Source organism: Miniopterus schreibersii, assembly GCF_964146895.1.
Source record: "Miniopterus schreibersii genome assembly, chromosome: 5".
Classification (NCBI taxonomy): Eukaryota; Metazoa; Chordata; class Mammalia; order Chiroptera; family Miniopteridae; genus Miniopterus; species Miniopterus schreibersii.
In genome coordinates, this window is record NC_138106.1 from 45,784,615 (window position 1) to 45,800,833 (window position 16,219).

General features: G+C 36.3%; 1 protein-coding gene across 1 annotated transcript in view; it reads left to right on the plus strand.

Annotated features, from left to right (window-relative positions):
• Positions 1-1,609: 1,609 nt before the first annotated feature.
• Positions 1,610-16,219, plus strand: part of LMLN (leishmanolysin like peptidase) — a gene marked incomplete at its 5' end in the record, with an annotated part of 53,964 nt that continues 39,354 nt past the window's right edge. The window contains 6 exons of the mRNA XM_081139242.1: positions 1,610-1,828; positions 11,041-11,138; positions 12,011-12,041; positions 12,931-13,013; positions 13,491-13,608; positions 15,444-15,622. Coding sequence (XP_080995368.1) covers positions 1,610-1,828; positions 11,041-11,138; positions 12,011-12,041; positions 12,931-13,013; positions 13,491-13,608; positions 15,444-15,622 — 728 coding nt within the window. The remainder of the gene's footprint in view (positions 1,829-11,040; positions 11,139-12,010; positions 12,042-12,930; positions 13,014-13,490; positions 13,609-15,443; positions 15,623-16,219) is intronic.

Consider the following 16,219-nt stretch of genomic DNA (forward strand, 5'->3'; position numbering starts at 1 on the left):
TTTGAGCTAAGCAGGGAAGAGAAAGCTGACAATCCTTAAAACTTAAGTAAATGTAGTTGCAAAGGAACGTTGCATGCAAATTCATCCCCTTTTCAACTGCTGTAATGCAGCACTTGTAAATAAGGGTGCTTGTACTTTTCTGTTGGCAAAATGAGGTTTGATCTGCAAAAGTATTCCTCAAGCCAAAGTTACCATTGGCTGACTCCCATGTTTCACAGAAATGAGCTTGAATGGCTAGCAGCTTTTCAACTAGAACACTGAAACAGCCTCTCCCCATCATGACACTACTGCAACCAGGAACTTGAAGATGACTGGTGTTCTTTGTTGACAATCCTCAATTATTTGTAGTCTTGTAGTGAAAAGAACACATATGAAAGTGATAAATTTGGTTTGGGATCCCAACTTCCACTAGTTGTGGGATGATAGACACATCTCTCTTTTTAAAAAAAGTTTTTAGTTGCGTTTTAGAGAGACTGATTTGTTGTTCCACTTATTTATGCATTCATTGGTTGATTCTTTTAAGTGCCCTGACCAGGGATTGAACCCCCAATTGAGCTAGGGTTGACACATCATCGGATGAATCTTTACTTATAGAATGCCCCACCCCTGTATTTGAGTACATGGTCATCAGCGATGAAATATAAATTCTTAGAGATTTTATATTCTTCCTGCCCCTATGGTTCCTAGTATAGTGATTTATAATATCCACTTCCTGTTGAATGTTCCAGCTAAGTGCTTCCAATTCCTAATCCAGTTCTTTGTTTCATGGGCCACAGGAGAATTGTTTAGATTTTTAACATTTTCTGTAGTTCCTCACTGGTCGGTTTTGAAGGTATTTTCCCTAATGGTAAGGATCCACCCAATCTCTTACTAAGTTAATACAGTTGCAATTAATAGGTTTTAAATACATCAATACTGGGTTGAATAGTAAAGGACAGACACATCATTGACTTTATAGGAAGTGACTTTAAGAAGAAATGGGCCGCCTGCCAGGCGTGGCTCAGCGGTTGAGCATCAACCTAGGATCCAGTCAATTCCCGGTCAGGGCACATGCCAGGTTGCAGGCTGATCCCCAGTCAGGGGCATGCAGGAGGCAGCTGATCAATGACTCTCATCATTGATGTTTCTCTCTCTCTCTCCCTCTCCCTTCTTCTCTCTCAAATCAATAAAGATATTAAAAAAAAAAAAAAGGAATGGGCCTACAATTGGTGACATAACGACAAATGAAAATTATATTTCATTTACCTTTTATACAGAGGGCTACACCGTAAAAAAATTATGCAGCTGTTTATGTTTAAGCCACCTGGCACTTAGTGGGTGCAAACCTTTCCTGTGACAGAATTAAAGGCTGAACAACTCAGTAGACACCCATATTACCACCATCTCTGTCACCATAAACACCACTAGTCTGACAACCGAACTCACGCGGGCCACTAAACTGCATTTACTAGCTAGCTTTACGTAACGAGACACGTGTCATGTTCTGCGGAGCGCTTCTTGCGGGTGAGGTTAGCCAATGGAAAAGCAGCTTTTGGCCAGCGGGCCCCTCCCCCTACCCTGAGCGGTGAGGGGCGTGGCTGGCGCCCGGCGCGGAGGCGTCACGTACTCCATGGTAACGACGCTCAGCCCAAAGATGGCGCCCGAATGGGGTGGAGGAGTTGGTTCCTCGGGCTCAGGCCCGGGCTCGGGCCGGTGGCGCTGGAGCGGTTCTTTATGGGTCCGAGGCGTTTTACTCCTGTTGGGCGGGCTCCGAGCAAGCGCTACATCTATTCCTGTCTCCTTGGGCAGTTCCCCTCCCTGTCGGCACCACGTCCCCTCTGACACTGAGGTAGGGCGACGGAGGAACGGGAGCGGGCCCTGTGTGGGTAAAGTAACACGGGAGGCAGTGGCATAGAGAGTAGTGATTGGAACAAGGCGTACGGGAGAAGGAAGCGAAATGGTGCCCAAGACTGAACTGCTATCAGCTCCCTTCCTGCACCAAACGAAGTGGCTGAGTTAGGCACTCAAACCATCACTCGCCTGTGCGTAGAGTTGTGCGTAGCAGGTTGTGCTGGAGCAGTGGTTTTCAAATTTGAGCTTGCATCAGAATCACCTGGAGGGCTTGTTAAAACACAGATTGCTGCCCAACTCCCCCACTTTCTGATTCATTAAGGCAGGGATGGGTCCCCAGTATTTGCAGCTCAAGTTCCCAAATAGTTGGTGATGCTGCCTGTCCAAGGACCACACTTTGGGAAACACTGAACTAAAGATTTGGGGAGGAATTAATTGGAGAACCAAAGGCGATGGAGGGATATTGGGGTTCTGTGGAGAAAAAAATCAGGTTTATTTTCAGGTTGCCTCATCACATTGCTTGCTTTACCCTGTTCTCCTGCCCTGGAAGTGCCTACGTCCTTCACACTCCATTTTTCTTCCTAAATTCTTTCACTTTAAGTCCCCTTATCTCAAAGCAGCCTCCTGAAACGGACGCCAGTATAATAATGCTCTTTCCATTTTTCCCTCTGTCTTATCTGTACTCTCGTCAGTACTGCTATGTGATACTGGCTTGTTTTTCAGGCATGTCTTGCTTTTGTAAATTGTAAGGTTCCTTAGGATAAAGTTCGTGTCTTACGCTTTGATCCCTCCACAGTACTTTGCTCCGAGGGAGGGCCCACAACAATCTCTATTCTTTGAGGAAAGGAGACACAGTGCCTGGGGAAGGGCTGCATGTTGTGACTGATTTTACAATTTGTCTTATTACTTTATCAAGAAATATTAACCTAGAAATTTTCAGATCGGCCCTTTAATCTAAGACCTCTCATTTATGTGGTAATTTCCAAAAAATTCTTTGCATCCTGTTCAACCATATGTGCCAAAATATTAAGTTTGGGGTTTGCAGTGGTGTAATACCTGTAATCGTTTTTTATCATGACACTGCATTTTGGCTGAATTACTTTATTTTTTTTAGCCCCTTCGCAACTTTTAAGTTTAGAATGCATCATTGTTGCCTATAATCACTATGCTGTGCATTAGCTCTACAGGACTTATTTATCTACTGGTTGTAAGTTTATACTCTTAAACAACATACCCCAAATTCCCCCACCCCTCTGATAAATTCTTTTAAAAAAAATTCCCACAAAGCCCTGTGCTTCTCTCTTTCAATTTAGATTAAAGTCAGAGGAAGTAGTTCAAAGACCTGCAAAATCTCTGCTAGAAGGAACCTGAATAGCTGTTTCTTCTAGTGGTTGTTGCCAATGTACAAATCTCTAACTTATATTTTAACATCTCCATGAATAGGGGAATTATCTTCAGAGGCATCCCCTATGTTTTTTGGAGATCAGCATTGTTAAAGTTTTTCTTTTTGTAAGAGTTGAAAACTCTTTCTGAAACACACACACACACACAAACACACATTCCTTTTTACACCTCTTGGCTGAACAAGCTCAGTAGTGATAGTTCTTCAGATATTAAAAGCAAGCTATTAAGTTCTTGAGAGTTCTCATCCCTAATAAATTTTCCTAGTTCTTGACAGGGTATGTGAGAGCAAGCCCTTTTAACCATTTTCTTTGCTTTAACCTGAACACAAAGTATAGGCAAGAACCATTCATTGTTCATAGTACTTAAATGCTACAGGAAATTACAGTAACTTTTCTTGGTGGTAGGGGGGAACTAGAAAACATTTTGACTCATTTAATTTGTTCTCAATTAAAACCTCAATGTTTTGTTTTTACTTTTTATTATATAAATTAAAACAAAACCCCAAACAGAACAGTATAATGAACTCCCATCGGCCCATCACCCAGCTTCAACACTTAACCAATATTCTGTCATTCTTGTTTCATGTACTTCTCTCCATTCCCCATCCTTTCACTTTTTACTTTTAAAAGTTTTGGGGGATATAACTTACATATATTGAAATGCAACAGATGCAGTCATGTACATCCATGTAAAACTCACAACCCAATCACAATGTAGAACATTTCCATGTCTTCAGAAAGTTTCCTCCTATCCTGTGCCAGTCATTCCCCGGTCCACACCAATTATTGTTCTGATTTTCATTTTACATTAGATTTAGATTTTACAATAGATTAGTTTTGCCTGTTCTAGAACTTAGTTTGCATAAATAGAGTGATAAAATATATATCCTATTATATGATAGATTGTATTGAATTTTCCAATAGTAAATCAACCTTGTATTTTTGGAATAGACCCTACTTGGTCATGATGTGTTATCCTTTTTATATACCTCAAAATTCAATTTGCTAACAGATTGTTAAGGACTTCTGTATTTATGTTTATGAGTGATGTTAGTTTATAACCCTTTTCAGTCAAGTTTTTGTTAGCTTTTGATATCAGAATTATACTGGCCTCACAGAATGAGTTGGGAAGTATTCCATCCTCTTATATTTTCTAAGAGTTTGTGTAAAATTGAAACCATTTCTTTCTTAAATGTTTGGTATAGTTCATAACTGAAACCACATGGGCTTGGAGTTTTCTTGCAGAGAGTTTTTAGAATACCTTAATTGACCTACAATTGATATACTGTACCATAAAATTCACCCACTTAATTGTCCAATTCAATGATTTTTAATAAGTTTATAGAATTGTGCAACCATCACCACAATAAAATTTTAGAACATTTCCACCACTCCAAAAAGATCCTTTGTGCCCATTTATAGTCAATCCCTGTTCTCTTTTCTTTTTTTAAATTTTTATTGTTGAAAATATTACAGATGTCCCCTTTTTCTCCCATTAACCCCTTCTACCCCGCACCCACTCCCGGCCCCAGGCCTTCATCACACTATTGTCTGTGTCCATGGGCTATGCATATATGCATATAAATTCTTTGGTTAATTTCTATTTTCAAGCAACCAATATATAGAGAGGTTTAGATAAATCCATTTTCTCTGATACAAGCCTATTCATGCTTTCTTTTTTAAAAAAATATGTTTTTATTGATTTTTAGAGAAAGAGGAAGGGAGAGGGATAGAGGTAGAAACATCAATGAGAGAGCAACATCATGCATCAGCTGCCTCCTACACTGCCCCTACTGGGAATCCATGTGCCCTGACTGGTAATTGAACCAATGAGTCAAACTCACCCGGCTATTCATGCTTTCTCTCTGATCTTGTCAGCCTGGGTAACTTATATTTTTCAAAGACTTTATTTCATCTGAAGTTTTAAATTTGTTGGCATAAATTTGTTCATCATTATCCTTTTGAGTGAAGAAAGTAAGAAGTTACGAAATAATCATGGGGATATAAAATACAGCACAGGGAATATAGTAAATAATATTGTAATAACTGTATGGTGCCAAGTGGATACTAGAATTATCAGGGGAATCACTTCACAAATTATGTAATTGTCTAACTACTATGCTGAATATCTGAAACAAATATTTTTAAAAATTATCTTTTGATGTCTGTAGAATCTGGTGTGATACCTACCCTTTTATTTCTAAAGTGGTAATTGGTGTTTATTCTGTTTTATCATAGTCCAGTCTTGCTAGGGGGGTTATTAACTTTATTAATTGTTATAATAACCAACTCTTGGCTTTAGTAATTATCTTTAATGATTGTTTTATCTATTTTGTTGTTTTCTCTTCTTTATTTCCTCTTTCTACTTATTGTGGATTTACTTTGTTCATATTATCAGGTGAAAACTTAAATCATTGTTTTGGATCCCTTTTTTCATTCTAATACAAATATTCAAAGATACAAATTTTGCTCTAAGTAAGGTCCTTTTCTAGATACCTTATGTTAATGATTTCTAATTTAGAGAGTATCTTCTATAAGATTTCAACACTTTTATTTATTTATTTTATCCTCACCCGAGGATATTTTTTCCATTACTTTTCAGAGAGGGTGGAAGGAGAGAGAGAGAGAGAGAGAGAGAGAGACATTGATGTGAGAGAAACACATCGATTGGTTGCCTCCCACACACACCCCAACCAGAGCCAGGGATTGAGCCTGCAACCGAGGTATGTGCCCTTGGCCAGAATCGAACCCCGGACCCTTTGGGCCAAGGGCTGACACTTTAACCACTGAGCCAAACTGTCTAGGGCAGATTTTAGCACTTTAAAATTTGAGATTGTTTTATTTATACTTCAGCATACACTTTATCCTGTTTAGCTTTTCATGTGTACTTGTAAAGGATATATATTCTATAGTTATTGAGTGTAGTTTCTATACAGTGTCAATAAGGTGTGGTGATTGACAGTATACTTCAGATTGCTATATTCTTACAAATTTTTGCCTAGTCATTAGGGTCCTAAAAATCTCTAAGACTGTAAATTTATCTTCCTTTGGTTCTGTCAGTTTTTGCTTCATGGATTTTGAATCTGTTAGATAGATTCAAATTTATAATCATGTCTTTCTGTTGTATTTACCCTGTCTACTTGTACCAATTTTCATTATAAAATTTTATTCTTTATTCCTGGTAATACTCCCTGTCTTGAAGTCTATTTTGTCTGATATTAATGTAACATTTCAGCTTGCTTATAATTAGAGCTGACATGATATACATCTTTCCATTCTTTTACATTTAACCTTGTGTTGTGTGTGTGTATATTTGCTTTATGGATTATAATAGGCATCTTTTGCTTATTACAAAAATTTAATGTTGATTTTGCCTTATCATAATGATTACGACGTCCAATATGATGTTAAATAAGAGTGGCAAGAGTAAACATCCTTGCATTATTCCTGATCTTAGGGGGAAAGCATTTAGTCTTCTGCTATTAAGAATATTAGTTGTAGTTTTTTGTAGATATGCTTTATCAGGTTAAGAAAATTACCTGCTATTCCTAGTTTGCTGATAGTTTTCATCATGAATGGATGCTGAATTTTATTAAATGTCTTTCTGCATCAATTGATATAATCATGTAGCTTTACTGCGTTCATACTGTGAGTTACATTGATTGATTTTTTTTTTTTGAATGATGAACTAGTCTTGTATTCCTGAGATAAAACCCCACTTGGTAATGATGTATTAACACTTTTTACATTTTACTGGATTTGATTTGCTAATACTTTGTTGGTGCTTTTGCACACATGTTCATGAGGGGATATTGGTCTGTAGTTTTCTTTCCTCAGTGACTTTGTTAGGTTTGGTATTAGGATAATGCTGGCCTCATAGAATGAGTTGGGAAACATTCCTTCCTCTTCTAATTTTAAGAAGAGTTTGCAGCCCTAGCCGGTTTGGCTCAGTTCTAGTATTGGCCCTCGGACTGAAGGGTCCTGGATTCAATTCCGGCCAAGGGCACATACCTTGGTTGCAGGCTCAATCCCCAGCCCTGGTCAGGGCCCGTGTGGGAGGCAACCAATCAATGTGTCACTTTCATATCGATGTTTCTCTTTCTCTCCCTCTCTCTCCCTTCCACTCTCTCTGAAGAGCAATGGAAAAAAAATATCCTCAAGTGAGGATTAAAAAAAAGAAAAAGAAGAGTTTACATGCAGTCAGTATTGCTTCTTCCTTAAAAATTTTAGTAGAATTCATGAATGAATCCATCTCAGCCTGGAATTTTCTTTGAGAGTTGTAAACTATGAAATCAATTTCTTTAATAGATACTGGAGTATTCAGGTTATCTATTTCTTCTTGATTGTGTTTCCCTTTCATTAAAGTTGTCAAATTTATGGACATAAAGTTTTTCTTAATATTTCTTTTGATCTTTTAAATGTTGTAAAGGTTTTTGGTACCACTTCTTGTGTGTGGGGTTTTTTCTACATACCACTAAGCAACTGGGTGTCCTACAATTTAACTCAATTCTGACACTATCTACCTAGAGGTAACATCAGATTCCACAGGTTAAGGGTATAGTCCTATGAGACTCCTTCCCCCCTCAATCTCAAGTCCAGGTTGTCACCTGAGCTTTTGACCTAACAGCTATAGATTGGAGGTTTTAACGACCCCCAACTTGGATTCACCTAATATAAAGAGCAGCTCACAGAACTCAGAGAAAATTTTTACTTATTAGAATATCAGTATATTATCAAAGGATATAACTCAACAGTTAGATGGAAGAGATGCATAAGGCAAGGTATGGAAAAAGGCATAGAGCTTCTATGCTGTGTAAGCATACCACTCTCTCCAAATCTCTGCGTGTTCACCAACCTGGAAGCTCTCCAAACCCCATTCTATGGGTTTTATGGAGGTTTCATTGCATAGACACGATTGATTAAATCATTGACCATGAACTCAGTTGGTGATTGAACTCAATCTTCATTCAGCCTCTCTCCTCTCCTCAGAGGTGGTAGTGGGGGAACAGAACTGAAAATTTCAACCCTCTATTCACATGTTTGGCTCCACCAGCAACTAGTCCCCATCCTTAGGTACTTTCCAAAAGTCACCTGATTAGCATAACAAAAGTCACCTTTATTGCTCTCATCACTTAGGGTTTTAATAGCTCTCTGCCAGAAACAGAACAAAGACCAAATACATATATCTTATAAATCACAATATCACAGTGTGTAGTGATGTCTCCTGTTTTATTGGTATTGGTATTGGTACTTGGTGTCCCCTCTTTCTTGGTCAGCCTGCTTACAGGCTTATTAATTGTATTGATCTCAAAGAATCAGTTTGGTTTCATTGATTGGTTTCATAAGGTCTTGGTTTCATTTATTTTTCTATTTTCAATTTAATTAATTTCTGCTCTTATCCTTATTATTTCCTTTCTTCTGCTCTGAGTTTAATTTGCTCTTCTTTTTCTAGTTTCTTAATATGGAAATCTAGCTATTTAATTTGTGATTATTTTTCCTAATATAAATATTTAAAACTATAAATTTTCCTCTAAATGCTGCTTTAGCTACATTGTTGTAATTTTCTTTTTATTCAACTTAAAATATTTTCCAATCTCCCTTGTGACTTCCTCTTTAACCTAAGGCATAATTAGAAGTTTGTTGTTTGATTTTTGAATATTTGGGGATTTCCTAGTTATTTTTCTATAATTGCATTCTAGTTTAATTTTGTTATGGATAGAGAATATTCTTTGTATGATTTCAGTTTTTAAATATTTCTTAAGGTTTATTTTATAGCCCAAAATGTGATCTATCTAGGTGAATATTCCACTTGTACATTCTGTTGTTGTTGGGCAAGTGGTCTATAAATATCAATTAGGTCAAGTTAGTTGTAGTGTTGCTCAGGTCTCCTTTATCCCTACTGATTTTTCTATGTACTTGTTTGTATCAATTACTGAGATCAGAGTGTTGAAGCCTCCAGCTATAATTGTGGATTTATTTCTCGTTTCAGTTTTTGCTTCATGTATTTTGAAGCTTTGCTGTTAGATTGTTATGTTTTCTTGGTGAATTGATCCACTTGGCATTATATACTGTCTCTTTATCCCTGGTAATATTACTTTTTTAAAAAAATATGTCTTTATTGATTTCAGAGAGAGGAAGGGAGAGAAAGAGAGAGAGAAAAACATCAATGATGAGAGAGTTGTCATTGATCAGCTGCCTCCTGCGTGCCCCTGACTGGGGACCGAGCCCGCAACCCAGTCATGTGCCCTCACAGGGAATCGAACCATGATCTCCTGGATCCTAAGTCGATGCTCAACTGCTGAGCTATGCCTGGCTGGGCAATATTACTCATTTTTAAAAATTTAATTTAATTCAAGCTTCATGCATTAGGACAGGCACCATCTGTATGTATATTTTCTTTGGTGAGATGTCTATTAAACTTTTTGGCTGTTTTTTTTGTTTGTTTAAGATATTTGATTGATTTTTAGAGAGAGAGGAAGGGAGAGGGAAAGAGAGAGAGAAACATCCATGTGAGAGAGCAAAATATCCATGGGCTGCCCCCTACTGGGGATCGAGCTCACAACCCAGGCATGTGCCCTGACCAAGAGCCTAACTGGCAACCTTTCAGTACATAGGACTATACCCAACCAACCGAGCCATACCAGCCAGGGCAGTTTTTGACCATTTTTAAATTGGGTTGTTTGTTTTCTTTTTCTTTCTTTCTTTTCTTTTCTTTTCTTTTTTTTTTTTACATTTTTACTGGATTTATTGGGGTGACATTTGTTAATAAAATTATATAAGTTTCAGGTGTACAATTCTATAATAAATCATCTGTATATTGTATTGGGTGTTCACCACCCCAAGTCAAGTCTTCTTCCATCACAATTTTTCCCTCCTGTGCCGTCTTCTACCTTACCCCACCCCACTTGGGTTATTTTCATAATTGTTGAGTTTTAAAAGTTCTTTGTATATTTTGGATAATAGTCCCTTTTCAGATGTATCTTTTGCAAATATTTTCTCCTATTTTGGCTTATCTTATTCTCTTGATGTTATCTTCAACTGAGTAGAAGTTTTTAATTTTAATAAAATTGAATTTATCAATTATTTCATTCATGGATCATGCCGTCAGTGCTGTATCTTAAACGTCATTGCCATACCCAAGGTCATCGAGCTTCACTCCTATTGTATCTTTTAAGAGTTTTATTGTTTTGCATTTTACATTTAGGTCTATAATCCATTTTGAGTTAATTTTTATGATGGATATTAGGTGTGTATATAGATTCATTTTTTTCCAATTGGATATCCAGTTGTTCTAGGGCCATTTGTTGAAAAGACTATCTGCTCCATTATATTACCTTTTTTCCTTTGTTGAAGAATAGTTGACTATATTTATGTGGTTCTATTCCTGGGCGCTCTATCCTGTTCTATGGGTCTATTTGTCTCTTCTTTTGCCAGTACCACACTGTCTTGATTACTGTAGCTTTTTCCTTAAGTCTTAAAGTCACATAGCATCAGTTCTCCAACTTCATTCTTCTCCAATATTGTGTTGGCTAGTCTGGGTCTTTTGCCTCTCTATGTAAATTTTAGAATCAGTTGATTTATATCCATAATATAACTTGCTGGGATTTTGATTGGAATTACATTGAATCTATACATCAAGTTGAGTCTTTCTATTCATGAATATGAAATATCTCTCCATTTACTTGTTCTTTTATTTTTTTCTGGGTATTACACTTGAAATTTATTTATTAATTTTAAGTTAGGATCTCAATTGGCTAATCTATACAACATCTTTAAAATATTTTTTAAAATCTATTCCTTGTTTCAGGTCATAAATAAGGTCCATCTTAAGGCAAATCATGTTGTAAAGAGAGATGCTGATGAACATTTAAGAATCAAGACTATCTATGATAAAAGTATTGAAGAGTAAGTAGATCATTATTTTGTGACCTTTTAAATTAAGAATCAAACTATTAAAGATCTTTTTATCTGTTACCTGAAGTTCCATAGATTGAACTCAGTGCCAGATGCACCTTCAAGATGGAATTAAACTAAAAATGCTTTTTAATTTGGAAAGATGGTGGCCATAGGGTATGATCAAAATCTATATATCATGCATAATTTGAACAGAAAAAATATGGATCTACTTAGATGTGGTCACTAACAGACCTAGAAGGCACCTAAGTGCTTGGAAGAAAAATAAGATGAAGTGCTTATATATACAATAATAAGAATCTTTACAAAATTATTAACCAGAGAGATAATACAAATTTTTTATTTAGTGTAAGAGTGGTCCAGAAAACAGATAAATTAAATCTATGTAGTTTTTTTTTTTTTAAAGATTTTTTTATTGATTTTTTAGAAAGAAAAGGGAGAGGGAGAGAGAGAAACATCAATGTGAGATGGAAACATCGATGTTGCATGCCCCTAGGCATGTGTCCTGATTGGGAATTGAATCAGCAACCTTTCAGTGCACAAGACAACGCCAAACCAACTGAGCCACACTGGCCAAGGCAATCTATAGTATTTTATGAAGATCTATTAAGAGTAATTGATGTCCTTTCTTATCCTTAACTTCCCAAATGAATGTGATAGCATAAAGTCATCCGTGAGTTGTGCTTTGACACAGAGTAAACTCTCAAATACTCATTGAGATAAATTGAAATTTTGGGGGATTGATACTGCATGCTTCTACAAAGCATTCATTGGGGCTCCTGCCGGATGTGTTCTGAACAAGTGAGAACAGTGCTCTGCCCCAGCATGGCAATTCTTATGTTTCATGTTGTCACTTTTTTCAGATTGCTCCTTGAAAAAAGAAACCTTGTTAAGGTAGGTAATAAATACTCATGGCTTGAATTGGATACTTAAAATGTGTATATTTTGTTGTACGTAAATTCTACTTCAGTGAAAAAATATATATATACATGACTGTTTCGTGAATGAATGAATAAAAGATGTTGGTAGTGGATTGATAAATGTGTTTCTCATTTTCACCAAAGGTGTCTTTGTGTTGCACTCACCAAGACTTTGTCTGTATTTGATATTAAATTAGTCTTCTCATTTTCTTGTTCTCTTAAATTTTGGGGGAGCAGAACATACTGAGGATAGTGTAAAAAAAGGTGATTTTTTAAGTGCGTTGAGAACACCATTGTAATGGAAATGCTTATTCTCCTGAAGATTAATTGGCCTGAAAGTATGATATGCCAGTGTTGTTTATAGAAGTGCTAACCTCATTATTTTGTTAACTTACAGAGAGTCACGTACACATACACACATGCACACACATTAAGCCAATTCATTCACAGAAATAAATGAGGTTAAAGTTAATCTTCTAAACATAAGATTTTCTTAACATAAACTACCTTAATGTTGGAACCAACTAACTCAGTCCCAAATTTGAAGTAATTTAGATTAATAGTTGAGATTTATGTTTTCTAATATTCTATTTAAGTAGAGGTAGGGAAGGAAATTTCCATCTGGTGTTCTTTCCCCCAAATCAGCTAGAAAATGGGGAAATTCCTTTGCTCCTACACTTATTTACTCTTTCCCCTAGTCCTGGCCATACAACCTTTGACTAATTAGTATCTGTCTTCCAGAATTGTAAGACTTTTCCTCTTTTTTACCCTCAGTCATTAAAATCCTATGCTTACTTGTTTTAAATGTGATTTATACTTTGACTATAATTCTTACTGGTTTTCTATTTTAAACTTTTATTTAGAACAAACTTTTTCCACAAGCTATTTCTTATTTAGAGAAGACTTTTCAAGTTCGTAGACCTGCAGGCACTATTTTACTTAGCAGGTATGTATGTCACATTAAACACAGATCATTTTCTTGTCATTTAGTGCTCTGCCCTCCCCCTTCTACCAGTAAGGCAAATTATGAAATGTATGCAAGAATATTTTATTATGCTTTTTCTTAAAGACCAAAATGCAAGGTATTTTAAAAGAATATAAAAGCATATGTTGGATAATTACTCTTTCCCTGATTTTCTATCATATGGTAACCTACTAGATCTTTTCCTAGGGTGTAGTTGTCCCCTGCTTGCTACATCCCCTTCCTCCCTCCTTCATTTGTCTACAGCATTGGATTTATGAAATATTTGGGTATTTGAAAACTCCATGGACCAAAATTCTTTCTTAGTCCACTTTTTAAACTAAAATAGTAACTATTAATGAGCTAATATAACAGTTACTAGTTTTTTACAATGTCTGACTACTGTGAACTCTTCTTTCCTTTTTTTTAATAATTAAACTTTGATATACAAATGAATTGAAGACAATGTGCAACAAACCAATACCTACGGAAGGAAAATGATCCCCATAGATACTGTACTGGGGAATGTGCAGAGCATACAAAATGCGGCCCAGTTATAGTGCCTGAAGAGCACCTCCAGGTAATTCAGTAATTCAGCCTACTCTTAGCAGTGTTTTTTTTCTTTAGAATAACCTTAGGGGAAATTTTGAATCTATGTCACCAAGAAGTTTTTACAGACTTAAATTTAAAAGTTTTATTCTTCTACCAAAAGTAATCACAGTTAGGTATGCTGAATAAAATCAGCATTGGTTTTTAAATGAATTTAATGATATTGTCTTTCCTTTTTTTTTCTTTTTTAAATTTACCTTTGGGGCTGCTGAATCATTTTAGTTTAGAACTTTATCTTTATCCTCTAAAACATCCTTTAGCAGGTACATACATCAGTATTTTTGAAGAGCAATTTAACATTATCTTTTAGAATTAAAAAACAAAGAATCTATGCCTCAATCCAACCTAGAAGTATATCCCATAAAAACACCTATAACTAGGTAATATATGTGCAAGGATATTCTTTGCAAAACTATATAAATATGCCTGAGTTAGTATTAGTTAAATTATGGTCTAGCCATATAAAAAAGTACTATGCAGTTGTTAAAGAATGAAATTGATCATTATATACTGACTTGGAAAGATATGTAAGCTCTTAAATCACAAAAAAATGTTGTAAATCTTTATGTGTAGTTAGCCTATTTGTTGTTGTTGTTAATCCTCACCCGAGGATATTTTTTCCATTGATTTTTAGAGAAAGTAAAAGGGAGGGAGGTGGGGAGAAAGAGAGAGAGAGAGAAAGAGCGTGAGAAACATTGATGTGAGAGAGACACATTGCTTGGTTGCCCCCCGCACTCGTCCTGACTGGGGCCCAGGATCGAACCTGCAGCCCAGGCATGTACCCTTGACCAGCCGATCAATGACGACTCTCTCATCATTGATATTTCAACTCTCTCTTCTTTTCTCTGAAATCAATAAAGATATTTTTAAAAGTTAAATAAATAATAAAATAAATAAATAAATAAATAAAAACACATTATAAGGGCAAAGCAGGATTTGCTTAGAAAACTAGTAATAAGGGTAATATTACACAATAAGCATAACTTTTTACCTTATATATTTTTGTATTTGAGTTTTTAAAAAGATAATGAATTTTTTATAATAGGAAATATTTTTCTATTAAATTAAAATATTTTCACCCTAGCTGGTTTGGCTCAGTGGTTATAGAATGTCGGCCTGATTGAAGGGTCCCAGGTTTGATTCTAGCCAAACCTTGGTTGCAGGCTTGATCCCAGGCCCCAGTTGGGGTGCATTCGGGAGGCAACCAATTGATGTGTCTCTCTCATGTCGATGCTTCCCTCTCCCTCCCTCCCTCCCTCCCTCCCTCCCTCCCTCCCTCCCTCCCTCCCTCCCTCCCTCCCTCCCTCTCTCTCTTTCTCTCTCTCTCTCTCTCCCTCTCCCTCCTTCCATTCTCTCTGAAGAGCAATGGAAAAAATATCCTCGGGTGAGGATTAAAAAAAAGTTTTTTTTTCAATTAATTTTGAAATAACTATAGATTTGTAGGAAGTTGCAAAAAAAAAAAAAATGTATAAGGAGGTCCCTTTTAAATTTCACCTAGTTTCAGGGTTTAAGACCTTTTACATTTGTTTTTTGCATCCTGGTTGGCTGCCCTTTATAAATAGCAATTGTTTTTTTAAATTAAGATTGTAGATTTATAATGATTTTGCATAAAGTAGAAATTTTAATAAAATAAATTTAAGATTAGAGACAAGAAATGAGTAGAGGGAGGTATGGATTTTGATAAAAGTTGAAGGATAAATAAAAATTAAATTATATATAATCAGAGTCTGGATTCACTATAAATTAAAAGTCTCCACAGCTAACCTTGTCTTTGGTCTGATTTTCTGTTGCTCCCCATGGGTGCAGCAATGCAGGGTCTGCCGTGGGGGTAAGTGGCCCTGTGGAGCAGTGGGTGTGCCAGACCAAGAGGGTGTCCGAGATGCTGACTTCGTTCTTTATGTTGGTGCTCTGGCCACTGAGAGATGCAGCCATGAAAACATCATCTCTTATGCAGCTTATTGTCAGCAGGAAGCAAAAATGGACAGGTAAACTTTCCCCTGAGACTTACTTCCCAAGATGTAATATGGGAACTCTTAAAACAAACTATATTATGTGTTTATAGTACAGGAAGTGTGCATTTGCCAGATTGCCTTCAGTAGTAAGAAACAGCACACTGCCAGAACGGGGGGGGCAGGGAATTGGGGAATCAGGTTATAGGACTGTTGTGCATATGGTAATGCCGGTACCAACTCCGAAGAAAAAGTCTGTCAAGAGAATTTTCTTTGGAAGTGATTACCTCTCTGAGGAAACAGTTTGAACTTAAATGTTAGCAATTCTGTGCTAAGCTGTAAGTAAGATGTTAAAAATAACTTTATCTAATTGTCATATCATTTATATGTGCTTTACTTAGCAAAATTATCACTTAAAAATTTAGAGTCCTCTTTTTTATTTACAAAAGAGTTCAAAAAGATTTTTCCAGTGAAGCAGCCTTGAGATGAAAAGTTATATATGCAGAAGACTGCCTGTTACACTCCAGACAAATCAATTAAAGGCAGTAGAAATTGTAAATCTCAGAATAGATTCTATGTAACATCCTTGAATATAGGATAGTTAATGTGGCCAATTTGTGTGTACATAAGTAC